The sequence below is a fragment of the Nothoprocta perdicaria genome, unplaced genomic scaffold (assembly GCF_003342845.1).
Source record: "Nothoprocta perdicaria isolate Ctin4 unplaced genomic scaffold, notPer1 scaffold_11, whole genome shotgun sequence".
Lineage (NCBI taxonomy): Eukaryota > Metazoa > Chordata > Aves > Tinamiformes > Tinamidae > Nothoprocta > Nothoprocta perdicaria.
In genome coordinates, this window is record NW_020454205.1 from 1,859,889 (window position 1) to 1,885,035 (window position 25,147).

The 25,147-nt window shown below is 39.3% G+C and overlaps 1 protein-coding gene across 2 annotated transcripts; it reads right to left on the minus strand.

Moving 5' to 3' along the window:
• Positions 1-1,141: 1,141 nt before the first annotated feature.
• RFTN2 (raftlin family member 2) lies at positions 1,142-24,131 on the minus strand. 2 transcript variants are annotated; one of them, XM_026049651.1, is made up of 10 exons: positions 24,088-24,131; positions 22,507-22,653; positions 17,934-18,117; positions 15,924-16,035; positions 13,942-14,254; positions 11,746-11,946; positions 8,328-8,449; positions 7,793-7,896; positions 3,411-3,489; positions 1,142-1,789 (listed from the first exon to the last, which is right to left on the minus strand). In XM_026049651.1, the coding sequence occupies exons 2-10, from the start codon at positions 22,643-22,645 to the stop codon at positions 1,520-1,522; spliced, it is 1,524 nt and encodes a 507-aa protein (XP_025905436.1). In that variant the 5' UTR covers positions 22,646-22,653; positions 24,088-24,131; the 3' UTR covers positions 1,142-1,519. The 2 variants fall into 2 exon arrangements, with proteins under 2 accessions (XP_025905436.1, XP_025905432.1); XM_026049647.1 differs by lacking the exon at positions 24,088-24,131 and adding an exon at positions 23,143-23,255.
• Positions 24,132-25,147: the final 1,016 nt, after the last annotated feature.

Here is a 25,147-nt window from a genome sequence, read left to right on the forward strand (position 1 = left end):
CAGAGACAGACCGTGTCCTGCGCATCACGCACCCACCACTGCAGCTATGCCAGCAGCATCCGCCACTCTCAGCCCCGTGGCATGTATGTGGCCTTAAAACTGTCACATGCAGAATTATTTTGCTGGGATGCCAGCTATTTTCCTAAGAAAAAAAGAAAAAATAAACCGAGGTAGTAGTATGGTGGTGCATGACTTGCTTTTGCTTATTGTGGCAAAGGTAACTTTTGTAAGTTACAATTCTGATTTGTAATCCCCTTTCTCTTCTGCACACTCATTGTCTGAAGCTTCTTCTGACTTTCTTCTATTCAAACTTGAAATTACTGTTAGTCAAAAGCAACTTCTTACAGGCAGTAAGTACGTTCCAGTACTTTGTGTGCGGACGCATCCGACCTGACAGTAAAGCTGGAGTTCCTCTCTTGTTCCTGCTTTTTCCCCCAGCTACAGTGGCAGAGCAGCCTAGACAGAAATTCGGTTATCACAGAATGCAGTTTCAAGAGAGCAGCACACAAATAACTGCTGTTGAGGCCTCCCCTGCAGACCTGCGTCAGCGCTAACCTCTCGTGGCACCAACACCCCTCCTCGCTGTGACCACGGGACACGCAGCAGCTGCAGCATCTCCTCTAAACATTATTTTAAAGCTTAACACAGTTGCATATACTTTTATCCAGTGTAATATACATTTAGCTAAGGAAATTTGTATATCTACATCAGAATATTGGTATATAATTTGCCTGCTTCTTCCCTATGCCTGTCCCTTGCTGTCGGTCCTTCCTTCCTAGTTTTTCATACCGCTTTTTTTCAGGCAATGCAAGTTATCTTTCTGAGGGCGAGTGGCTCCTGATTTCCCCCCGCTCAGGAGTAAATGCTGAATACATCATTGTATGAGCTAAATGCTGGAAGAGCTTTTGACTTTGGTGTACCAGAAACATCCTGCAGGGTGGAATTAAATTACAGGAGTATGCATTTGCCCACAACCTCCCCGAGGTTTCCTGTACGCACCAAGTCCAAACATAACTTAACTTGTTAACTCTCTAGCATAAGACTGACATTTCTTTTCCCTAGGCTTTTGAATTTAGACAAGGCAAGTGCATTGAAGGTTATATTGAAAATTAAGGACAGACAGCTAGTTCATTTCTATATTTTTTCAGCAATATTTACAACATCCTTTAAAAAAATACCTCCAAAATGCGCAGCATGCCCATTTCCATTCTCTCTTACAGAATACAATCCGTCACTGGTTTGCAGCATTTGCTTCCTTGCTTGTCCAAAGCATTAACAAAGAAGTTAGGAGAGCACCCAGGCATGTAATTATTCTACTAAGAGACGGAAAACCAGTATTTTGCACTAGCATTATTACTACAATAGGATTAACACAACAAAGAACAAAAATATAAAAGGAGGCGGGGAAAAGTCATAGGATTATATCAAAGCATTGAAGTAACAGGATAAAGTTTTTGTTTCTCTTTTAAACATTTGTGAGGATTATGTACAGGTCCAGCTGATGCAATTACTTACATTATCACATACACGTGACCTGAGTGACTCCATCTTCCTGGTCAAATTGTCCATCATCTATTTCCCTTAAGACTCCATCACTGCTACTGAATCCTGGAAAGCCTCCATACTGGGAAGATCCCTCCTTGATCCAACATTCTTTAGAAGGAGATAGGTGAAACTCTTCAGCTGCTTGGCCCATTTCTACAGGGTGAGAAGTAGCTGTGTCCAATCCAACGCTTCTGCTAGAGGTTTTGCCTTTTTCCTCCCTGGTAACCTGCCTTAAGGATTTCTTCTGAAATAAAAGGGAATGTTTTACTGTTAGCTTTTACAGACAAAAAGGTGATTTGCAAAGGCTACAGGCTCACACATGGAACAGGATGGGACGGGAGGGAAACCGGAGCAGGGGAGATTCGTGTAGGGCAACACTTAAAAGAAAAAGCAAGCTGACAAAACCAACTTTGTACCACGTTTTGGCAAGTTCTGCCTCCTTTCTGCACATTCACACGTTTTCTCCCAAGCCCTCCTAGAACAGTGAAAACAATGGCCCCTTTTGGTAAAAGGAAACTTATTGAAGGGAAGCTGTTACCGGAGGGAGACACTGGGAAACTGGACTAAGGGGAAGCAGCGCTGCCTCGGGAGGAACGGAAGGAAACAGGCCTTGCCTGGATGCCAAAATAAGAGGATAGAAAAAGCTTGTCCAAAGAAAACACACAAAACAAATACCATTCTTTATTATACTTTTTTCCCCTATAAACTCTGTATGTTTTAATATACTTATATATGTATATTTTATATCATATAATTAACATATATAATAATAAAGAATGTTTTCAGATTCCCATAGCTTATTTTATAACTGAAATCAAGCTGTTTTGTGCACAGCTGGCATGACAAGCTACATTAGTTTGGTATTACTAAGAAATCTATTAATTTAAATTTTACTAGAGGCACATGCGCCTTGTGAATTCAGAGATTAATTTTATTTTGCTTAAAAAAACAGGGAAGTTAAAAAAAAAAAGAAAAAAAGGAAATTTAGGGAAAAAGTGACGTAACTGGAGAAACAGAAGGAAAATGTTACTCTGCAAACATTTCAGCTCCAGCCTCATAAAATGACCTCAGTGGACTCAGATTTCTTGCTAGAGAAGAAAGACATTCAGTGGTACTTGAAGAGGCATATTTAGGTACTAAGTCTGTTCACATTTTAAACACAGTAATTCTGATGCAAGCAGCTAAAAATCAGGTCTTAATATATTATATTAAGAAAAAAAAATGTCCAAAGTCAGGCATGAAAGCAAGGGGTCAGAGTTATTAACCTGGTGCTGGACATGAGTGAAAATGCCCATGGTTTTCATAGCTCCTTAAAAAGTCTATTGCAGAAGAGCACTCTTGGTTAGAAAAAGGTTGAACTGCCACTAAACCCCAGCAATAATAGAAGGGGATGTGGAAAGATTTGGCGAAGGGAAGTGCTCCAGCTCATCCTCTCCAGGCTCAGCAGAGCTGTCTGCTGTAGCCTGCACACAGGTGCTGAAATAGTGTCTTCTTTCTCAGGTGGAACAGATGCAGGATTTGCATCAATACCTTTAAGCTTTTACTGAGAACTTCCAAAGAAATTCTTACAGTATAGCCAGTCGTATCCACTAAGGAACTAGCCACTTCTTAGAACAAAATACTTTAATCAACAGGTTTTATTATGCTTGTGCTTTTGTTCCCAAGTATGTATCACATAAATCTATGTAGCTGAGAAAAAAAAATGTAGAACTGTCAAGAAATCCTGAGTTCAACTACAAACTTGACTTGATTTCCTCACATGTAACCCTGGCCGATATTGCTTTTCCATTAATTCCGAGACCTGTTTGGTATCTATAGGTGCAGTCCTGGCTTTTTCGTAGCACCACCACTGCCACGTTACTCACCTCCGGTGTCTGGACTGCCGAATTCCACATGACAGGTCTCTGAAGAAAAACAACTTGCTTCGTGGCCAGATTTCCTTCACTGCAATTTGAAGAATATTTTTGAGTGCATCTCAAAGGCAGTAACATTCACTTTAATGTATTTATACTTTTACAGTCAAGTGTAAATTGTGTGTACATGAGGTCGCGTATACTGTGAAAGCTTTGGAGCCATATGGCCAAAATGAGTACATAGATCTTGCTTTATGTCCCCACGGGGGCTAGACGTGTCCCCCAACAAACCCCACTTGGGGATGAGATTTGGCCCTTGCAATCTCCCTCACCTGAAGTGGGTTGCAGTTTTATTGTATGACAAGGAAAACTGGCGACCTTGCACCTTTATTCCCCCGGGGTAAGCACGAGCCCTCCACCCACATCAGTGCAGGGGCCTCTCTCAAGCCAGGGGACTCAGCAGAGCCTCTGGCCGGAGCCGTGGCCTTATTTTGTAACAGCGGCTGCATTCCTGGGGAGAAGAAAAGAGGGGGAAAAGCCCCAAACGAAACAAAGCCAACGTTAGGCTTCAGCTCGTGCAAATTCTGCCAGAAAGGACACGACGGCGAGCAGACAATAAGTAAATTACCAATTTTGTAAGTCTGACCTTATTAAGATGCAGCACATGACAAGGTGGCTGTGAGTTTAATTCACAAAGTGGTGAATGTCAGTGGGATTTCCACTGAATTTAAATTGAGAAAAGCCTTGGAAGGAGCCACTTGGTGGCCTCCCTCCCGCTTCCAAACTCAGTCTTTGCCTCCAGCGTCACAGCGTTTGGGAAACTTAGATTTGGCAGTTTGTGATGAGAAACTAACCATCACAAAGCCGGGAGCTTTGCACTGTATTCGTTTGCTTTGCAGGGCTCGTAGGAAATCTGGCTGCCTGTTTTCTGTGGGGCTACAGTAATCAGGAAGGGGAAATAAAGAATATTCAGAATAAGGATGCTGAAGCCCTTTTCCTATCACTTCCAAGGCACTCAGTCCATGGAAATCTGAAACTTGGAAAGAATTCTAATTTTAGATCAAAAACGCGTCTTAAATTCTAGAAGCTTCTGCTATCTTCATGTTAATAATGTGGCACATGAAATTACTAAAAGATTCCCTAACGTTCTAATTTTCCGTTGCCAGATTTAATTCCAGTTAATGTTATCCTAGCTACAGGCCTCCTGAACTTGACATAATCGTTATCAAATATATGTGTCCAATAAACTCGTCTTGAACGTATTTACCTGGTAAATTAGAGCAGTATATAATGCATGAGACTCCTCAGGACACTTACTATATTTTCAAAATAAAGGTGAGTCATTCTTGCATTCTTATTTGGCCTCAAAAGAAGCTTTTAGAATAGCTTCTTTCATGACTGCTGACAAAATTTAAGTATCCAAGCTATGCACAGATACAGCAATTTCTGCATATTTTTCAATGCTCTATTTTCTTGTACCTTTGAAAATATATAATCACTGACAGAAGAAGACAGGGAAATTAAGAGAAGGGAACCTAAGTCCATTTTAAAATGAGCTGACTGAAGAACCCAAGAACCACAAATGCTTATTTTTCAAACAAGACCGCACAAAAGAACAAAACAAAAAAAACAAGAAGAAAATTCTGAATGTCTGAAGAGTATGACCGCTACTGTGGCTCTATTTGTAAATGCAAAGATGGCATTTCTTAAGGAAGCGTTCCCATATTCCATGTGGTTTAGGCTGTGAGGCAGGAGTTGAAGGCTAAAACAGGCCTAGGGGCTCTGGTCTGTGTACGGAATGAGGCCCTGATCTATGATACTAGCTACCACATGGCAGGACACTCCACACAACAAGACATTTTATTTTGTGAAGAACAGCTGTAAAAAAAGAGGAAAAATTTTAAATAGAAACAACAACATTTCACAGGGACAGGCTTTAAAGCACAGCCTGTTTCCTAACGCTGTTGAAAAAAGAAGAAAAAAGGAATACTAAATGCATGACAATTCTGTCACACCCCAGAACCTGTTAGCTAATCCAGGTCATATGATGGTTCCAATAAATGCAGTAACACTTGAGAGTCATGTTTTTTTTGTCTGCAGACAAGTAATGAGTACAATGGCTAAGAAGAGATCCTAGGAGATCTCAGATTAGGAGATTTAGCTTTGCAAAAAATTAAGAGAAGAGTAAGACAGAAAAAAAGGGGGGGAATATAAAGGAAAATAACAATGGTGAGCAAGCTGTCCTACTAGCAGTCCTCTGATTCTTAAATAGACTTATTATGTATACTGAACTAATCATTTTTAAAATAAATATGAAAAAGGATAATTTGTCAGAACTTCCCCAAGAAATTGTGCATTACTGACAGAAGAAAACGGTAACTGTGAGTGGTTTTGGTAGCACGGTCTATCAGACAGTGTTTCTGAAGCCTGTTAATATTCAGCCTGGGTTTTAGGGTCACAGTTCAAAGTCTGGGAACGAACAGCTGTTAGCAGCATAAAATGCCCTCTTTTATTCCGACACTGAACTTGCATTCTTAGCATCATCTACCACCACAGGAATAGCATCTTTCCTATCAGACACAGAGTAACCACCCAAGAATTTCTTCTCTTCCTTAAATACCAACGTTAACGCCTAAAAATAGTACTTTCCAACCACTAGGCAGACTGCCGGTACAAAAGCATGTTCTTCTGAGTCTTTCAGGACTTCTTAACCTTTCTTAACCTTCCCTTGTTCGTGGGCTTTTTTCAAGATATCTGAAGAGATATATATGTTAGATAAACTATAGACACACACATAATAGATGATTTGCAGTACTTCCTCTAAAGGTACCTCACAAGCCATTCAAAGACAAGAGCTACTAGACATCATGCACAAATGCCCACCCAAATAAATGCTTCATTTTCATCTGAATTATGCTAGCATTGCAGTAGAATGAACCCAACTTCTGATCCGGCCAGGATTTGGCCCTTTTCACACTATCACAGCTCGTGACAGGTTGCTTTTTTTCCTGTTTTATTCAAGGTTGTGCCTTCAGCCTTCTCAGTGGCAAGTCACCACGTCAAAGCTAACACTCCTAGACAAAGATATTTGTGGGAAGAAATTAATAAAAGGACAACTACTTTGTCTTGTGTTGTAAAAAATGCTTTGTTGGAGTGGGGGCTTTACCAAATGTAAGTTCAGAATTTCTTATCTTTCAAATCAAAATGCACAGAGACTCTTCAAATAGCAAAACACGTCACGTGCTTTACCACTATTCCTTGTTTCTTTGATTTTTGAGCAACTAGTTAAAATCAAATATAACACCTCCTCCCACCCCACCTCAGAAAAGACTGTATCAACCTTCCAAATCCATTTCCCGACCAGACATACTCCTTTCTCACATGGATGAGTTGATTTCATTATGTCAGCTCACTTGAAGGAAATTCCATTTTCCTGGAGCAGTTCTTTTGGAACCCTCCATTCACATCCTTTTTATGCTATCTTGACTTAATACAGTAGGGTCTGGATCCAAAGACTACCCAGAAGTCACCCAGTGTCTTATTCTTTGTCTTTAATGAGCCTTAAGTCATGCCTCAGGACACTTGCTTGGTTTTAAACCTTGGCAGCCTTAACCTGATGGAAGCAGAGTTTAAAAACCTGTGTAAATGTAATCCAGTAATTCATTTGTGCCTTCTTAGACTGGTACTGTAAAGAGCACAGTACTTTGTTGTTGTTCTCCAAATAAAGTGAAAGTTTGGAACACTACAGGGACTGAGGCCTGTTAAAATTAGCTTTTCCTGTATACATAAATCTCCCAGACACCTAAAGAAATATCACAGTGAGAAAATAACAGAACTGAAATCTATTAGTTTGCTACTGTATTTAAGATGACATATGATGTCTACATTACAGAAGAGGAGAAACAGCTCAGTAACTTGCTGGGTGAGCACATTCTGCTCCCTCATTTGCAGTAAGCAGTGCATGACTGTCCTGTGACAGCACTGCTTCTTCTCACATGGTCTGTAACAGTCATTCACCCAGGTCCTGCTTTCGTGAAGCACTTCAACATTTACTTGAAACCTATGAGCAATCCCATTGCTGGCCCATTACGTGGAACTATGGCAAAAAGTTTCCTAAACAAAATAATTATCGAGTTTGGACATAAACAGCATATTTAAAATTGAGGGTTACTAGTCTAGTTTGAAACTCACTGAAGTCAACTGTCCTAAATCAACCTGTTAACAACTGCAGCATAATGCTACTTATGTCTCAGATTTTATATGCAATTAACACTGTTAACATTTTTCCTTCTCTGTTTCAATACCAAAGGGGAAAAAAAAAAGGTCACTTGGTAATTCTCTGAGATGTCTAACTTAGGGCATACACAGAAGTGCTGTAGTCTGCTCTTTGGTACCTGTCATGTCGTACAATAGGTGTAGGCAGGACACAGGTCAGAAGCCATCCAAACTCCGCCAGCGTGTGCAGTAACGGTCCGTAATCTGTTTTAATTTCACATCCCTACATTAATAATCATAAAAAGTAGTAAAGACACTCTGCAGGTTTTATTTATGTTTCTATACATAAATTAAAAAAAAAAAATCACTCATTCATGCCAATAATCTTGTCATATTCAAATACTAAAGAACACTAAGATAACTTTATATTATGGCACTAGATATCACAATGTAACCTAAAAGAATAAAACCCAAAAGTTTTACTATGAACACATCTGAAAACTATATGTAATTTATTCACTATCGATTTCTACCTGCTTAACTTCCAGTTGTTGCTATTTTCTTCCTCCTTTTACTTAAAATCACTTCAGCAGCAGTTTAGCTCACCTGGATGGCCTCAAGAAACCATCCCACGTGTTTATGGACATTCATACAAATATTCGGACAACAACAAAATCAGAAGGAAATTACATTACTGAATAGTCACCAATTTACCTCAATAACCGTCCATTGTTCAACAACGATTGCGTCATTTCCTTTCCTGATAGAACCTGGAACTCCAGACCCTTCTTCTTCATAGATAAACAATCCTTCTAAAGACCTGGGCACGTGGTCCCCTGCGGAAAGAAGGATGAATGTAAGCTGGAATATAAAATCTTATGGTTTAGGATCTACACATCAGCTAATATTTTCTCATGGAAAAGTCCTCTAAACTAAAATAAGCTGAGACAGCAAATCATCAAATTGCTCAGATTCATAGCATTTCATTCCTGCATCTAGTTACATCTTCATGAACTATGTAAGTTGTATGACACTCTATGACACACTATGTATTATTCAAAGTCCTTTTTTTCTTTTTTTTTTTTCTTTTCCCTAGAGGGGCTGTGTTTTGCACCCAATAGGGGTTTCCTTTTCTCCAAAGCATTAGCCATTTCCATGCTGGAGTCTGAATTCAGGTTTCCCATATTCAACACATCCCCTGCAGCACACAAAAGCTCTCTGGTGTCATATCCCTCAAGATCAATGTGGCTTCTGGTGTGGGGGGACAGAAGTGCAAGATAAATGAAGCTTAAACTGCAAAGTCTATCTGCAGTTACTTGAATAAATACATGAACGACCACAGGGAGAGCCTGAGGCAGGATTTGTAGGAAGGTTCCTGAAAGGAAGGAAGTTTCCAAGCACACCTCCCTGACTTACTTCTTGTGCAAGTTTGACAATATCCAGGTGGCCCAAACTAAAGCTGTGCATCGCCTGCTGGTTCATTTTCTGGCTCAGCATCTCCTAAGAACCATGTGGAAGCCTTTTGTGCAGTGGTACCTCAAGAGCTGACTATCTTAAAGACTAAAAAGAAAAAAATAAACTAAATTTAAGCAGAAAAGCTAAGTAATCCTCTGAATATCAGATTTACATCTTCTCGAATATGCCACAAATGTGAAGAGAAGACTGTACTGGCCACAGGCTCAGGTGAAGGGGATCGTGTTAAAAAACAGCAGTGAAAAAAGGCAAGCAAGCAAACAAAAGCTTGGGAGCACCACTGGCCTGGTGATCAAATAGAAAATGCCCAGGCAGGCACAGAAGTTCCTTAAATAAGCCAGGAAATCCAGTATCTTGAATATATCTCTGCTAATATGAAATACTGAGTATCTACTTAGGCTATTTTTTTCATATTCCTTCTTATTTTTACTGTAATACACATAGCAGATTTATGTATTTTGAGATTATTATTTAAATACTTAAATGTGTATTTGCCTCCTTTGCATATTTATAGAGATATTCGGCACGTTATTTTATTTTTAGAGTACACACAAATATAAACTGATTGTATATGAAGCTGAATATGTGACTTATGAGTATACTTACTGTTACAAATTAATGGATTTGAACTTTTCTTCACCTTGCTGGCAGACACTTACAACAGGAAGTCAAGCTATAGAGGTTTTGACTATTTCTTTTCTTTCATTCTAACATGATTAAATAACTAAATTTTAAACAATTACTGAAATAAGGCATCTCCACTCAGAAGCATTTTAAGAGGAAACGTTTGTTAATAAAGTGTCTCATGTCCAAATTATCCCTCTTGAAAGCCTTACAGAAACTACATGGGATACCCAGGTCCGTTCTGTTGAGGGCACTTCTTTGTCCTTGTTAATATTAATTCTCCAGCCAAAAATATTGTGTTGCATCTCTATTGCTGCTTAAATTAATTAGTTACCTTTATTTTTATTTAAGCAATGGTTAAAATGTGCTCCTTTTACTGAAATATATAGGATAATGGCTGCTTTAGACCACATGAAAAAGAAAGGAACAGAAGCAAGGTGACGCTTGGAGCTGCAAACACACCCACAAGAAGGATAATTATGGCAGCGAATATAAACCTTGAAGTACTTTATCTCCACCCAAAACATTTGTAGGGGTCCCTCCATTGGATGGAACATTTTAGCTGGTTGTAAAGCTCTTCCACATCCATCTCATGGACAAATATTTTAGCTTATGGGCAACTCAGCAGCTCTGAGGCCACCGACATCAGCTGCAGAATTCCTTGCACACACAAGGTTGTGCCTCCAACTGCATCTATTTTCACCCAGCAACGTTACACCCACAGCTCTGAAGTATGTTCCTGGTGAGCGGGGCTGAAGCAGAAGCACCAGCTGCTGGGAAAAGGCAGCACGAACCCCCCAATAAATCATCCCTTGGCTATGAAAGAAGGGATAGCTCCTCACACAGCAAAGAGCAGACAGCTCCAGGGAATGGCAAGACTGCTGGACAACAGCTGCAGGGATTACTTTCAACAGCTGCTCATAACACCCCTCAGTGCATTTTAAGGCATCTCCAGAGAGTTATTTGCTAGCTCTAAAAAAAAAAAAAAGCTGTGTTGAAAATTCAATGCCTGATTTCTCACCTCTCCCCCCGCAAGGAAGCCTTTGGAAGGAAGTAAAATCTCGGAGCGAACATGAAGGTGGTCAATACGAAGTGGGCCATTAGACTATGTACATGCACAAAATATGCACCGTCAGAGGAATTTGCTGGCCAATTCCACCTGATGCAAATATACTGAAGTTGCTGCAGTTCGTCCACAGATTCTGATAACTATGTTGGCATAGAGTGGCAGGAATGTAGTGATTCTCAGTATTTTTAAGGTTTGATTTTTAAAAGAAGCCACATTATCTAACTTTCATTTTTATATGTATATTTAAAACATTTTTTCTTTGTTTTGAACCCTCCTTTAACCCAAGCCTTGCAGAGAGTACGCAGAAATATTATTTTTAATCAGAACATGGAAGAAAAGCATAAAGATATTGCTATAAAAAGAAGGAAAAGAGTCTTCACAATTTGCCATCTAAAGTACTGCTCTTAAAACTCCAGTATCTTCTCTTTTTTTTCAATCAGAAAGCCAGAATACTCCTTCAAGCACAGGCATCTATTGAAAGAGTCTGTCGTGAAGCAATCAGGACCACAAGGGGAGATAACACTGCAAAAGCATCACAAGAGCCTTTGCTTTTCTCATGATTATAAACTGCAAGGCAATTATGCCTAGCACCTAAATATAATTTATCATTAAATATAAGAAAATACAATAGCCAAACATGAGTATTTCTAGCTTCACGATATAATCCATGTACAAATCAAGACCACCAGCAGAAAAGATGTATTGCATTACAATGTTACACTGCTTTTCTGTTTCAGAAGTCCTGAATTTAAGAAAAAGCAGTAGAAATTTCAATTATTCAAAGCTACAGCTACCCAGAAAAAGCTTTATTTCCTGATCAGGTATCTGATTCTACAGATTTGCAATGACTACCTGACCATGCTTAAAGTTTGCTCTTCAACCTATAAGAAAACACATCACTTTTGCAAAATAAGTAGATCTCTACCAATAAGTAAAACCCCCAAGATATTCAGCAATAATATTTACCTTTTGATGTCTCCCAGTGCACAAAAGAATCAATTAAGGCCAATCCTTGTTTATAGTAAAATGTGGTTAGTTCTAGCCAGTCTGCCTCCAGTGTACTGACAACAGATCCCTTTCTTGTAACTTTCATGGACAAAAGGCCCTCGTGATATGTCCAGCAGGTAGAATCATCATCAAAAACATTGAAGACTGTATATAGCTTATCTAAGAGGAAAAAAAGAAATAAAATGGTCAAAAAAATGATGTTCCAGAGAGAGTGTTCAATAATAAATGTCTTTTGTCTTTTTTGCTTTTCTCTGCTTCAACCCAGCACCCTAAACAGCAGTTCCAAAAATTGCTTCCTGATGAAGCATTAGTGTTAGTCTGAGTTCTTAACTTACTCAAGAAGGAGGGATGGGGAAATGCTCAGGAAGAGAAGAAAAATTTGAACGTGCTGCTGTAGGGTTGCATTAGACCTCACGGGAGGTGAAGGTTACGTGGTGAAACTATAGCAGATGCAAGAGAAAACTCAGTGAAAACCAACTTCACATTTCTGTTGCTCAGCAAACTTCTGGCTACCAATATACTTAACTAAGCGAAGGTGAAAGCCAATTTTCTGAGTTTTAAACAGTAGGAGTTTTGTGTAGAGCAATAATTTGTAGCCGTAACGAGGCATGTTACATCCAGCATCAAATGTTGAACTCTAGCAGCAAGCAATGCCTTTCCTATCTTCCCGCAGGTTTATTGTGCCCCCTCCACAGACTGTTATATTGGCATTTATCAGCAAATTGCCTCCTCCAGCTGTAATTTTTATGGTATAATTAAATAATTTAAACTCATGTCTTATTACCCCAAAAATCTGGCACTCAGGCACCCATTGTCCCTTGCTTCTGAGTGCAGGCTCATGCAGACAGGTCAGACTGATGTGGCAACACAGACCCACGTGCATATAGCTCCCTCCTTTTAAAATTCACAGCAGCGTTTTTTAAAATGGTCATCAAACATTTACAAAGCAAAGAGGGTAAATTTTCAGAAATTGTTTGATAAACTCCAGGAACCTTCCTGAGCACTTAAGCGGGAGCAGGGAAGACAGGCACCTTCCTGTCAAAAACCTCCCGAGGGATTTCCTGACAGCCCTGCGGTTTGGAAAGGGGCTGGTTGATCCACCTGGTTACACCAACAGGTCTGGACAACTTTCTGTGCAGAACCAGCTCCCTTCTGCTATATGTAACAACCCACTACTTCAAGATGTAAGGAAAGAGTTAAGCTTCAGCAAATCCTGCTATAAAGGCTCAGCATGTTGTAGGAAAACTTGTTTTAATTCAAGTATTAGAAAGAAGAGGGACATTGATTATCTCAGTGCTTAGAGGCATTATCCTGGCAGGCTACAAACTAGACAGAGTGCTTAACTCTTAACAGGGAAGTGAAAAGGTTGCTTTGGAGTGTCCTTAAAATGCATATGACACAAAAAAAAGCACAGGGGAAATTTAAGATTTAAATAAAATAATCCAAAAGTTTGTTCTCCTCCCCAGAAAAGGGCTAACCTTCAAGAGGGAAACTCTTGCTAACAGGAGAATAAAATCCCTCCATAGACCAGACAGCTTGTTTCATTCAAGGAGAATGAGGAGATCAAGGTAAACCCTAGTCCTCCTAATCTTTGCCTCTGCTTACCTGGAAGTATCATGCTAGCTTGTTTTCAATTCAATGCTATTCTGCATTAGTTCTCATGCATTAGATTACTTAAAACAAGTATTCACCTTTTTTTTTCCCCACCTTTTTGTCCTGGAAAAAGACAAGTCTTAGTGCTTCAGTGTCGCAAGATGTTGTTTTAGCCATCATTTTGCCCATACTAACCTATATAGTCTACACAGTCTTCAACAGCCAGGTTTCCTACAAGCTTTTTTATTTTCCTTCCTCCTTAAACAACTTTTTAATGCTTTATATTCTCTAGTGCAAGTAGTCTGTATGAAAACTGAAATATTTTTTTATATTATCACAGTGCAGATCTAAATAGTGCAGAGTGTAAATATTTCTTCTGGCTCCTTGTTGAAAGTGTTCTTTTTGAAATAAGTATGCATTTAATAAAGTAGCATCTTCCAAAGCCAGTATTTGATAAAACACACTTGTCTATTATTTTTGCCAATACCTTTTCTCAAACAACAACAAAAGATAACTCAATAAAATATCTTATATCTGCAATAAATAAATAGCATTTATTACCATCTCCTTTTCGTGGTTTAAAAGGGCTGCCTTCTTTTCCAAATGGGACATCTGCATCCTGTGAAAATCCACTTTCTGCTTGCATTTCCTCTTCTATCCCACTTTCAGATGACTGACCACTCAGTGTCCCCTCATTCCAGTTTTTATAGTTTTCATCAGAATTTTTTCTTCTGTGTTCCCTGTTTCTTCTGCCTAGTGTTGATTCCAGCTCTGCATTTCCATCCGTGTTTGCTCCATTACAAGCTTTAGGTTGAGGAAAATGCTGCATTATAAATCCCACAAACTTCTTTCCTTTTTTACCAGCTTCATTAACCTGCATTTACAACAGAGAGTCAACTGAAGGGTCATTTTAAGACAGAGGATAACTTGTTTTCAAACATTTTGGTTTCAAACATAGGTTTTGTTTAATTAAATTGCAGACTTTCAAGGAAATATAAAGGACGCAATACTTTGTGCTATAGCAAGGTAATTTGTAGGCTGTCCATGTAGGCAAATAGAGGCCTTCCACAGTGTCTTTGCACTTTGTAAAGATGGCAAGTACTGATACTAACTTAAGTGCACCCAAAATTCTTAATTTAGAACAAAACCCAAGTATTTTACTTGCTGAGTGCCAGAGATAAGCAATATAGTGATGCAATGAATAGTACTGTTGCTTTAAACCTATATGTGACACTCACTGCACTAAAATTGCTAACCACCAATACTACCAAAATAGTTGTTGTTTGTCCTGTGTTAAGTTTGGTCATCTCCTGGTTCCCTTATGTGCTACCCAGCTTCACTATTCCATGGTACTACCACACTTTTTTTAGTATCATGAGAGATGGACGGGCTATAATTTATCTATCCATTACCTATGAATAGGAAAGTTTTTGCAACTGGCCAAAATTCAGCCAGCACTGTGATTGCACAGAGCAGCTGTTTGTTTTTTGTTTTTCCCTAATGCAACCAAAAGAATTTTAATCATGACGAGCAACATGTGGAAAAAGAGGCAATATGACAATTTATTTTTTCCCGAGCGTCACAAAGTCTTGTGGGTTCAGGAAGTCTTTCCTAAACAAGTGAGTTTAGGCTGGATTACTGGTTCAGTCTTCTTAAAACATTGGGAGGATTTAAAATTTAAATTATTTTCATGTAGTTCGTACATTCCACATTTCCTCAGAAAATCAAATCACTGCTAATTTCAATCACATTTTGCCTTTAAATGTTTGTCTGGTTGCACTATATAGGCAAGCTAGCAATACTCATATGATATGAATGTGTATTGAGTCCATTTTTATATTTGAAACACCTGAAACACAGTAATTTCAAAGCAAGCCATGTAAAAACTACAAGCATCTCTTTGATAATTTCAAAGATCATTAAGCATTTCCAATATGCTTTTGCCTCAACTTCTTTCCTTAGCAAATAATGTAAAAGACATCACTAACTCTTGTAATAACAATAATTTCCTGTTTCGGCAAGTCTTCAGCTATCCAGAGGAAGTGAAACACAAAAAGAACCAGAACTGCAGCTTGCACTGTACGGTAAGTTTAGTTTTCTTTAACCATACAATATTTGCAAAAGTGTGAGGTTTTACACAATCACTCTGTATTTTGGGTTTTTGTTAATGTTTAAAGAATGAAAAAATAGTTTTGTATTTGAAATTTGTATTAGGCTTCATATTAGAAATTACAATTACTTTACTTAACACAGAACAACATAAAACTTCCAAAATTTTAAAATATTAATTCCAGAAAAAGAGCTATTGTGCAAGCATTTTTTTTTTAAGATTGTGAGTCAAAGTTTAAGCCTGATTCTACTTCCACTACCACTAGCCAATGTCCCCCTAGACTTTACAGAACTCAGGACTAAGTCCTAAATTAGAAAAAGTAGAGAAAGAAGAAAACTAATTCTTTTGACATCAACAAAAACCATAGTACACTTCTATTAGAAGTAAAAATCCTGCAATAAGTCTGGAAAAAATTAAGAAAACCCTAGAGTACCTTTTCCAGCAGTTCCTTCACTGCCTCGTTTGTCAGTGTTTCACACATTAAGGGACATTCCTCAATGACCAGCCTGGGGTGCCTTTGTCCTCTGGGTGCTGCGTGCTTCTGGCTAGGACACAGAAAGAAAGCAGGCTTTGTCAGTACTTTGTGGCTAGCTTGGGCACATGCTTGCACGTGCAGTCCCTTTCTTTCCTTCTGCAATCAAGGTTATGAACGAGATCTGGCAATACTTTTTCATACTTCTATACACACAGAAACATACATCTATAAACACAGAAAGAAAAACAAACAGAAAAAAAAACACTAAAAAATGGTGCTTTCAGAAGTGTTTACATGCTATTTTTTAGTTTTGAAATTTGAGCAGTGTCCCAGGTAGTTTATGAAATAACAGTGGGGGCAAATTCTAGAAATATACTGCAATAGCAATTGATTTTAATGAAGTAACATTGAAATCACTTGTAGGTTGCAGAATCCCAAATGCTTCAACTCCCAGGTAACGGTCAAGAATATTAGGAATCTTTCTGTCTAAAGCCAGTAGCACTGGTACCCAGGACCACAACATTTGATGTACAGCTACAAATGATATTTTCTTGTGTGTCTTTTTCCATGTGAGCTTTTGCCTGAGAATGAAACACAAATGAAAGATGGGATGAGTTATTTTCCAAATAGCAGCTGGAGAACTCTGAGGTGTGTTGGTGTACAGGAAAAACAGCACGGATGCATGTGGCACCTGCACAGGAAATGGGAAGCGTGAATCCAGCAGCTCCATTTGGAGGCTGCCTTGTTCTTGTCCTTCTCTTATTCAAGGGCATGAGGATTCAAGCCACAAGGTTTCTTCTCTTATTTAAGGGCATGAAGGTTCAAACCCTGATTTTGTATGGATCTCTCTGCCATGGGAATCAACTGAGTTGGGGAAACTGTGTGTTGCAATGTAGGCTCAAGAGCTTCAGCTGTACGAAGCAATATTCTGCTTTGCTCCTCTGAGCACTTGTCCACACGGACAACATTCCTGCCTTGCAGATTAACTTTATGAAAGTAAGTTGCATGAGCCCTGATTAACAAAGAGCCTCAAATGTCAGGAACAATGCTTGTTTAAGCAAGGCATCTGACCAAGCAACTCTCAAGTGAACCATGTTTTACCGAAGTATTGAGAGCTGCACAGGGCCCTGCTGGGTTCACGTCCTTCCAGCCTTCCAAAAGAAGCTCAGACTCTTTGCCCATGACTGAGGAAAGAAGGGGAAGCATCAGAGATCTAAGTTAATAGCACCTGCTCTCCTCATTACATGCTGTAGGTGTGCCTGCTTGAGCAGGAAGGTTGGGCTAGATGATCTCTAGAGGTCCCTTCCAACCTTAAATATTCTGTGATTCTGTGATTACTAGCTCCTGAGTTTTCCTCGGTAACAGAAATAAATTTTTATATATCTATTTCCCACAAAATCACAGTATTTGTTTTTTGGTAAGAATGAAGAAGAAGCTTTATCTTGGCCGAGCTGACAGTACTTCATGCTCTTTAGGTGATTTTCACGGAGAAAAGGCTAATGGCAAACTCTTAGCGAAAAAGCTAAAGGCAAATGTTTCAAAAATGAAAAACAAAAGAACAATTGTGCGATTCTGTGACTCTGATGTGAGGGAATTAAAAGAAATGTATTATTTTTTTTTGCTTCAGGTTATATGACATAAAATGTCTTATTATACAAATTTTTAAAAATAAAAAATATTTTCCCACAAACGTGTTTTAAAATTCTACTGCAAGTATGATAACCAATAATTTTGGATTTGCTTGGATGCTTATTAAGATAGAGTGTTACCCTATTAAATGTTCAGGGTTAATAAAATAATGTTCTACCAACCCACTCACCATTCTAGACAAGGTACAACTCTTTGACTGATGTTTGAGGTGCTTATTTCAAGTTAATGATATTATGCATGTGAGCAATACACTTAGTCAGTAATGAACTGCCATACAGTATGAATACCATGCAGTATGGTATATGATTTCTCTGTTACCTTAATTTTAATCGTGAAAGTACCACTCGATACATGTGACTTGCAGGGAAATGCCTCCTGCGTCCAATTGGCAGGATAATGGGATGAACAGCTCCTACGACATATCCTAAATTGTAATATTCTTCCACCTTTGATGCTATATCCAGCACAGAACTGATCTTGATAACTTCTGGGTTCGAGGAAGCTAAAAGCGTAGAAAACACAGAGGAGAGGCACATTAGGCATTACAGAAGTGCATGCAGATTTTGGTGAGTTGTTATATAAGCACAAAACCTATATAACACAAAATCTATTTACTGAAAGGCTACGGTGCTCTTTGTACAGGAAAGAGCATATCCACAGTTACGGATTCAACTGGCTGAAGTACATATTTTCACAAACAGACCATATTCACTTGTAATTCACTTGGCAATACTCTCCTGTTGGATCTAGCTCTGTCAAGCTAATAACTGTATTAGCATTTAAACACAAGACTATTCAAATTCAAAAGCAGAGCAACACTTTTGTCTAGACAAAGTCTTACGTATACTGAAACTGTGTTTTTTTTAGTCTTTTCCTATTTGAGATGTAAATTCCTTGAGTGCAAAGTTAAGCCTAAAAACAACGTTTTTTTCTTAAATAGCTTTTTTTTCGGAACCCTTAAAAGCAATGTGTGGGTTTTATGTTGAAAACCACAGTTTCAACATAGTCCTAATTCCTTTTCAAAGTAAATCTAAGCACATTTTGCAATAAGCTACATGGCAATACTAACTCTAAGTAGGAACCCTCTGAGGATGAGCATGGATTTCTGACTCTTCCCCTCGACTCCAACTGGAATTTTCGATACTCTCAGATTCTCTGCCAAGTGGGTGACCAACACTTACATACAGATGACAGACTGAAGATTAGTTCTCCCAGCATTTATCTGCCAACATCAAATTTTTCATCCTTAAGAGATGCAGACTCTCGTGACAAGGAAGCTGGGCTTGGAATGTGACAGCCTCTGTCAGTGACCCTTGTTGTAAATGACGTGGAGCTTTTGGGGACTTTGACAGTTCCCACACTTTGGAAAACTTTCAGTGCATTAAGATAAGGGAGGATGTTACTGATGTGCAACTGAACTGGAATTAAGTTCTTGACCCCACACTGCTCATTTTAGGAGATTCAAATATTTTAGCATGCTACTTTAAACATTCCCTTCAAAACCAAACAACCCCTAAAAAAGTAAAGACTTTTTTCTCCTTTGATTTTGCAATTAAAACAAAAAGCTATCAAGAGAAAAACACAGCAACAATAAATCTCACTCATCACTTTGAAAATGTATTCCCTGAATGTCATTTAATGTTCTGGTTTTCTCTTTCACTTAGCTGCTCACTCATATTTAGTAAAGTGGTGTGCGCTAACAAGGCCTTGAGGGATTTATCAAAGACACATCAAGTCAGAAAGTCACAGATCCGGCCAGTAGACAAACCTGTTATCCATTCTCTTTATCTAATAAACTGAGCTAGAACTCTGCTGGTTGATGAGTGATGTTCTGAACAGCTTCAGTCTTTCGAGCCTATTTCCCGTCTACAAGAAGGTTTATTGCTGATCACTGGCAAACTCACCCAGTTCCTGTGAGCTCTGCCATTCTCACACACAGCACTGGGCTGCTGCACTTTCTTCACAAAGCCATTAACGGTATATTTCTTCGATAATATTGCCTCTATCCACTAAGTCCTCTCATATTAAGACTTAGTGTCTCATTCAGGAAATGTTAAATACATAACAAAAACTACAACACATGGAAGCCAAAAAAAGCAGGAGTATTAACTTGCTAGTTGTATACTGAACTTCAGAAGCATGATACTGAACACAAGGACAAAGGAGATATTTTATGCATATTCATACACATATTCAGATAAACAAGAGCTTCACACTATGTCATTTTAGTGGGCTGAAATGAAAACCATTCACGTCATGTCTCCTGTTTCCTAACATGAGAGTTTGGAAAAGGCAGAACCAATCTGCCTGAGTAGTAAGACCTGAGCTCTTCCTACCCTGTGTTTAAAAGCAGCTGCCAAAGCAGAAGTTATTTGTGTAACTGAGATGCACCTTATGATCCAGCCTGTAAAACCTGCAGTACCTGGAGAGCATCTGCAGTTACACTTGAGAGTCCTCTGCTCCATCTCCTCTGTCCCATGCAACTCCTGCCAGTAAAAGACTGCCCGCAGTTTTTTTCCTGGGGGATTCTCCTGTTGCACAAGGACCTTCATAGGACTCTGGCTGATCTTGGCATAGGGAGGGGAGTGTTTTGGGACAAGGGGTGGGTGGGGAGAGACCAAAGTACAACACACTGCTGATTACTAGTTAAGTTACTCAAGGACTCAAGGACCAGCCAGCAGGTTTAGACTTGTTGACTAATTTGTTATGGCTTAGAAGAAGACCATGGACTCCTGAGAGTCTCTCCAACAGCCCCTTTTTGACTTTACATAGTATAAAGACTCATGAAGACAGAAAACAACACACTGAATTAAATATAACACGTTTACGCTTGCTGAATTTCTATCTTAATGTAGGAATAGAGAGGATACTAAATTAGGGGATCCTATATTTTGTAGAAAACCAAATGCAGGGCTAGCAAGTCACTCCGACAACCAGCCATCCCAGACGCTGGGAAAGATCTTGCTCTAAAAACTAGCCAAGTTTGCCCTGAAAAGCAAGCACAGTTTCACAGCAGAGTGAAAATCAACTTTGTTCCAAACTGCTGGAAAGCTTCATTTAGCCCAAGGACACTGTTGTGGCAACAAACAAGGGGGACTGAGTTGAAGAGGTTAAGAGTTGGCAAAGGGGAAACCCAGCCCACTGTGTTCCCTACAGTGCTTTGGCCAAACCTCACTTTCTGTAAGGAAACAAAATGCACAATTGCCTCCAGAAATACAGTACAACTATATGTTGTGCCTGTATTCACAACCTGAGCTCAAAAAGTAGAGCTCAAAATAAAATACGGAAAAGATTAAGTATTTTTATACTGCTAAAAGTATTTTATAACTCTGCTCTTCAAAGCTGAACACCCTGTCAATGTTACTTAGCATTCAGAATTCTGTAGTGTCATTGAAGCTGAATATGAGACTGAATATGAAAAAACCTTTCTTTAAACTGTATTCAAATGACATGTTATTAAAATAATATAGATCTTTCTTTACACGTCTTTGATGTGCATTTTGCTTGAAAGTGACAATCTTCCTTATTACAAATCCTGTTCAAGACACTTCCCGGAAACATGTTACAATAAAGTGAAGCAAAACTATCTGGAACATAGACTATTTAAGAGTACTAAATGCACTTCAAGAAAATTAGGTTTTGTTATGCTTTTTGTTATCACTGCATTAGTAGGTAATTAATGCACGTATTAGACAGCCCAACTTTACTACTGCTCCATATAAAGAAAGGTTTGTTTCCCCACACATAACGAAGTAATGAGCAACTCATCTTCATATGTGCAAACAAGAAGCGCTACCGTACTGCTGGATGTCAAGTACTGTAACTTACTGGGATGTTTTCTTCCTATTGAGGATCTTGCAGTTTTTCAATAAAAAGCCTGGAATATGTAAACTGAAAATATTACTCCAGGCCAGCAATTCAATGAGAAAATTAGGAGGAGGTCAAGCTTTGTTTCTGAACCAGTTCCTAAATAAGTAACAGCACATCCACTAACGCTTCTTCCTTTATCAAAGCCTGCTTCCAGCTATTGCTTTCAACTGGAAACCCTCCCTCTAAGGCTTCTCAGTCGATTTGCTTGTTGCAAAGTGTGAGTTACTACAAAGCGAGCGCAAAACCGCGCTGCTCCGTGCTCAGAGGGCAGCCATCTGGGCTTGTTTATGTTTTCAACTCTGGGGAACAGGGAGTTGCTCTGTTAGAGACGGGACACCCTCGGGAAGGAAGTATCCCGCAGCGCCCCGTCTGCCTCCAGCTACGCATACAAATTCGGACTCACTTTGGTCACTCTTTCAAAGGGCTATTCAACAACTACAAGCCGGGCGTTTGCAAAATACCGAGACATGAAACGAGGAACTTCTTGTTAAAATAACCACCAAGGGACTAGGGTAGGCACAAGACAGAAAGCGATTCCCGGTACACAGCTAAGAAACAGACTTATTTCTGCATAAAGTAGCACGGACAATGACAGCCTGTTTTCCCATGTCCAGCACACTTTAAAACATCATTACTCAGGCAGGGCATTCTGCTCCCGTTGCTGGGGCACAGTGAATTTTGGGCGGTCACACGGAGCCGAGACGAGCGCTACCCGCAGCCAGAAAGGATGGCAGTATCTGACTCACAGGAAAAACTCCCCGGCAGTTTTTAGCCCGCTTCCTTAACAAGGACAGTGGAGTGATTTGGAGAGCTCTGTTGTTAAAAATACTCCAGCAGTTTCCATTGTAATTTTATCTATCTGAAGACCTTTGTCGTGATTTGTGTTTCAAAATAAAAGCCTTGTTTAGGCTAGCATTGATAAAAGTGGCTAAGCTTTCTGCAAGTCAAACTAGACAGAGCTAAGTGAAATACTATCCCTTCTTTTCTCAAAATATTAAAGATAAAAACAGGAAAAAAATACCTTCTAGAGTAAAATCCAGCAATACGTATTCATAAGCAGAATCCGTCTTTGTTTCAACTTGTGGTCTCTTCAACGTAGAGAAGATTTTTCCAGGGCTGCTATCATCTGGGTCTTCCAGCTTTCTCAGTCCGCACCCCATGGCAAGATCTGCAAATAATTAAGTTACAGGAAAAAAGGGGGTGGGGGCGCAGGGGGGAGTGGGCAGCAAGATCTGCTGCTCTCCCTTAAAAAAAAAGTAATGAAAAAATTCCCTTTGATTTTGCTTTCTATAAGCCATAAATCCAAATACAGAAAACTTCTGCTTCCCAAGTTAAAATCCACACGTCCTTGCTCTTCATTTCTACATATAAACACTAAGCCCGGAATGACTTCAAGCCACAAACTTGGCAAAAGGCAGCCTGATTTCCCAGCGATGTTAGAGCTGCTACAAACTAGCAGAGATTTTCCATGCCACGTCAATTTACAGCCAGCCCCCTCGCAGGGCTCTCTCGCAGAGGACACCAATAGTGCTTTGTTTGTCCTTCTGGACTGACTGGCTAAGGAGGAGAAGGCGAGGGGGGGAAAAAAAGGAAAAAAAAAAAGAAAAAAAGAACTGAAATTGAAAGTTAAGAGTGAATCTCGCATGTAATGACTTACCTCCCAGAGATCGGCTCCACCAGTAGCAAGTCAGAGGGGAAAAGCAAGTTAGTCAGAATGAGAGAATGAGAAAAGAGCCTCAACATGGTTGGAGACAAAAATCATTTCCAGAAAGGAAGTCAGCCTCGAGAGGAAATTGCTTCTGGCATCTCAAAGGGTAGAAAAGTAAATGAAAAGCAGTTTAGTCTCTATTTCAGATTGAAGAGTTTAGCCCTATTTCCTTTCTACGGGAACCTTCCTCCAGAAGAAAAAAAATAGTGCAGTGTTTTGCAATAATGCAAAAATATGGTAGTAAAAAGGTCTCTTACCAAGAAAATCACATATTACAATAATAATATACATTAATAAAATCAACTTAATTTTGCTTAAAAAACAAGAAACACGTATCCTAAATTGCAACTGTTTATCCTAGAAACATTTATCCTAAATGACTGAGCTGCAAAAATTATACTTTTTTTAAACACCTCATTCACCTTTTTAAAATGTGTATCACCACCTAGCAAAGAAAAGCACTCATAGCCCCTACCACTTTATTACACCTGATACAGACCTTGATAAGGTATAAGGGAGGGTGGAGGGAGAAGAAATCTTTCATTTAAGCATCTTCCCAAAGATGCATCTACAGACTGCACTGCTTTTGAAATCCACCTTATGAAGTGATTTGAGAATAATTTAAAAACCAGTCAGTGCAGAACCTATGTAATAATTCTCCTTTCTATCCTGTGTTTTTAAAAGCAAACGCAGGAGCCTTAACCAACAGGATATACTCCAGTGTTGTCTTCTTGATGAAGAGCTAGCAAACCTTCCTGAGCGAGCAGTCCCTCCTCTCTGCGCCCTGCAAGTCTGCTTGCCCAGAGCTGACTCCCGTTTTGTGTTTTCATTTAATTAAGATAGCTGTTTTAAATGAGACTAGAAGCAGTATTTTGAGGGCTTAACAAAGCTTACCCTTCCAAGATGGGATTTCTCGTAGCCACCACGGAATGCAGCTATGGATAGATGTGATGATCCTTAGTCTGGAGAACCTGTGACTGGTGAAGCAGCCATCAACTTCTAAGTTTAATGGTTACCAACCATTAAAGACATAAGGCAGTGAAACCAAAGAGCCCAACACTCAATGAAGAAGGGATTAGCAGCCCCCCTTACAGACGTTCACAAACCAATTAAGGCATTTAAACCACTGAGAAGAGGAAAAAGATCCTAAGACTCCTGGATTCAAAAGGCGCCTGAATACAAGCAACAAAACAGCCCCATTTCAGTGGTGTGACAGACAGATGTGTAATATAGCATTTGGAAATCTTGGTTGTGGGAAGTGCTTTTCGCCTGTTTCATTATATATTGCTCGACTTACTGAGGGCAAAACCGTCAAACACCACCCAACGTGTGAAACTATTTGTTCCTGACTCCGCACTGAACCCCTCGCTATTAATGCAGGAGGTCCAACGTGCTGGCACCAAGTGTCCCTGGATCCCTCCTTGAGGATCTCTCTCCTGCAGGAAATAACAGCAACAGCATCCTGCTCCTAGGAAAAGTTTCCTCCAGTTTCTTAGATGACGAAGAATGGGAAAATAATTACTGATAGTTGTGTGTGTGCGCACGTACAGATATAACAATGTATAAGATACATATATTTTATATATAAGATATATATATATTTTTTATATATATATTTCCCCCCCCAAGCCATCCAATCTTCCTGTTGATTAAAAACATACAGCTAAGACAGAGAAAATGATTTAAACAGTGCAGGTACACAGCATGTTTTCCTTGTCTCTCTATATGCAACGTGCAAATGAAAATAAAGAAAAATTCAGACCATTTGATTGATTTACAAATGTCCACTTTTGAACAGGCACAGAAACCCAAGAAAGATCATGTACCACAGAATTCACAAGCCCAGACTCATCAAGAGGAAGACCTTTCCACAGGAATAAAAAGTCTCTGTTGTGGTCCTACAGAATGTTCTTTCTTAGGGAAGACAAGAATCTTCTACCTGTACAAACTTCAT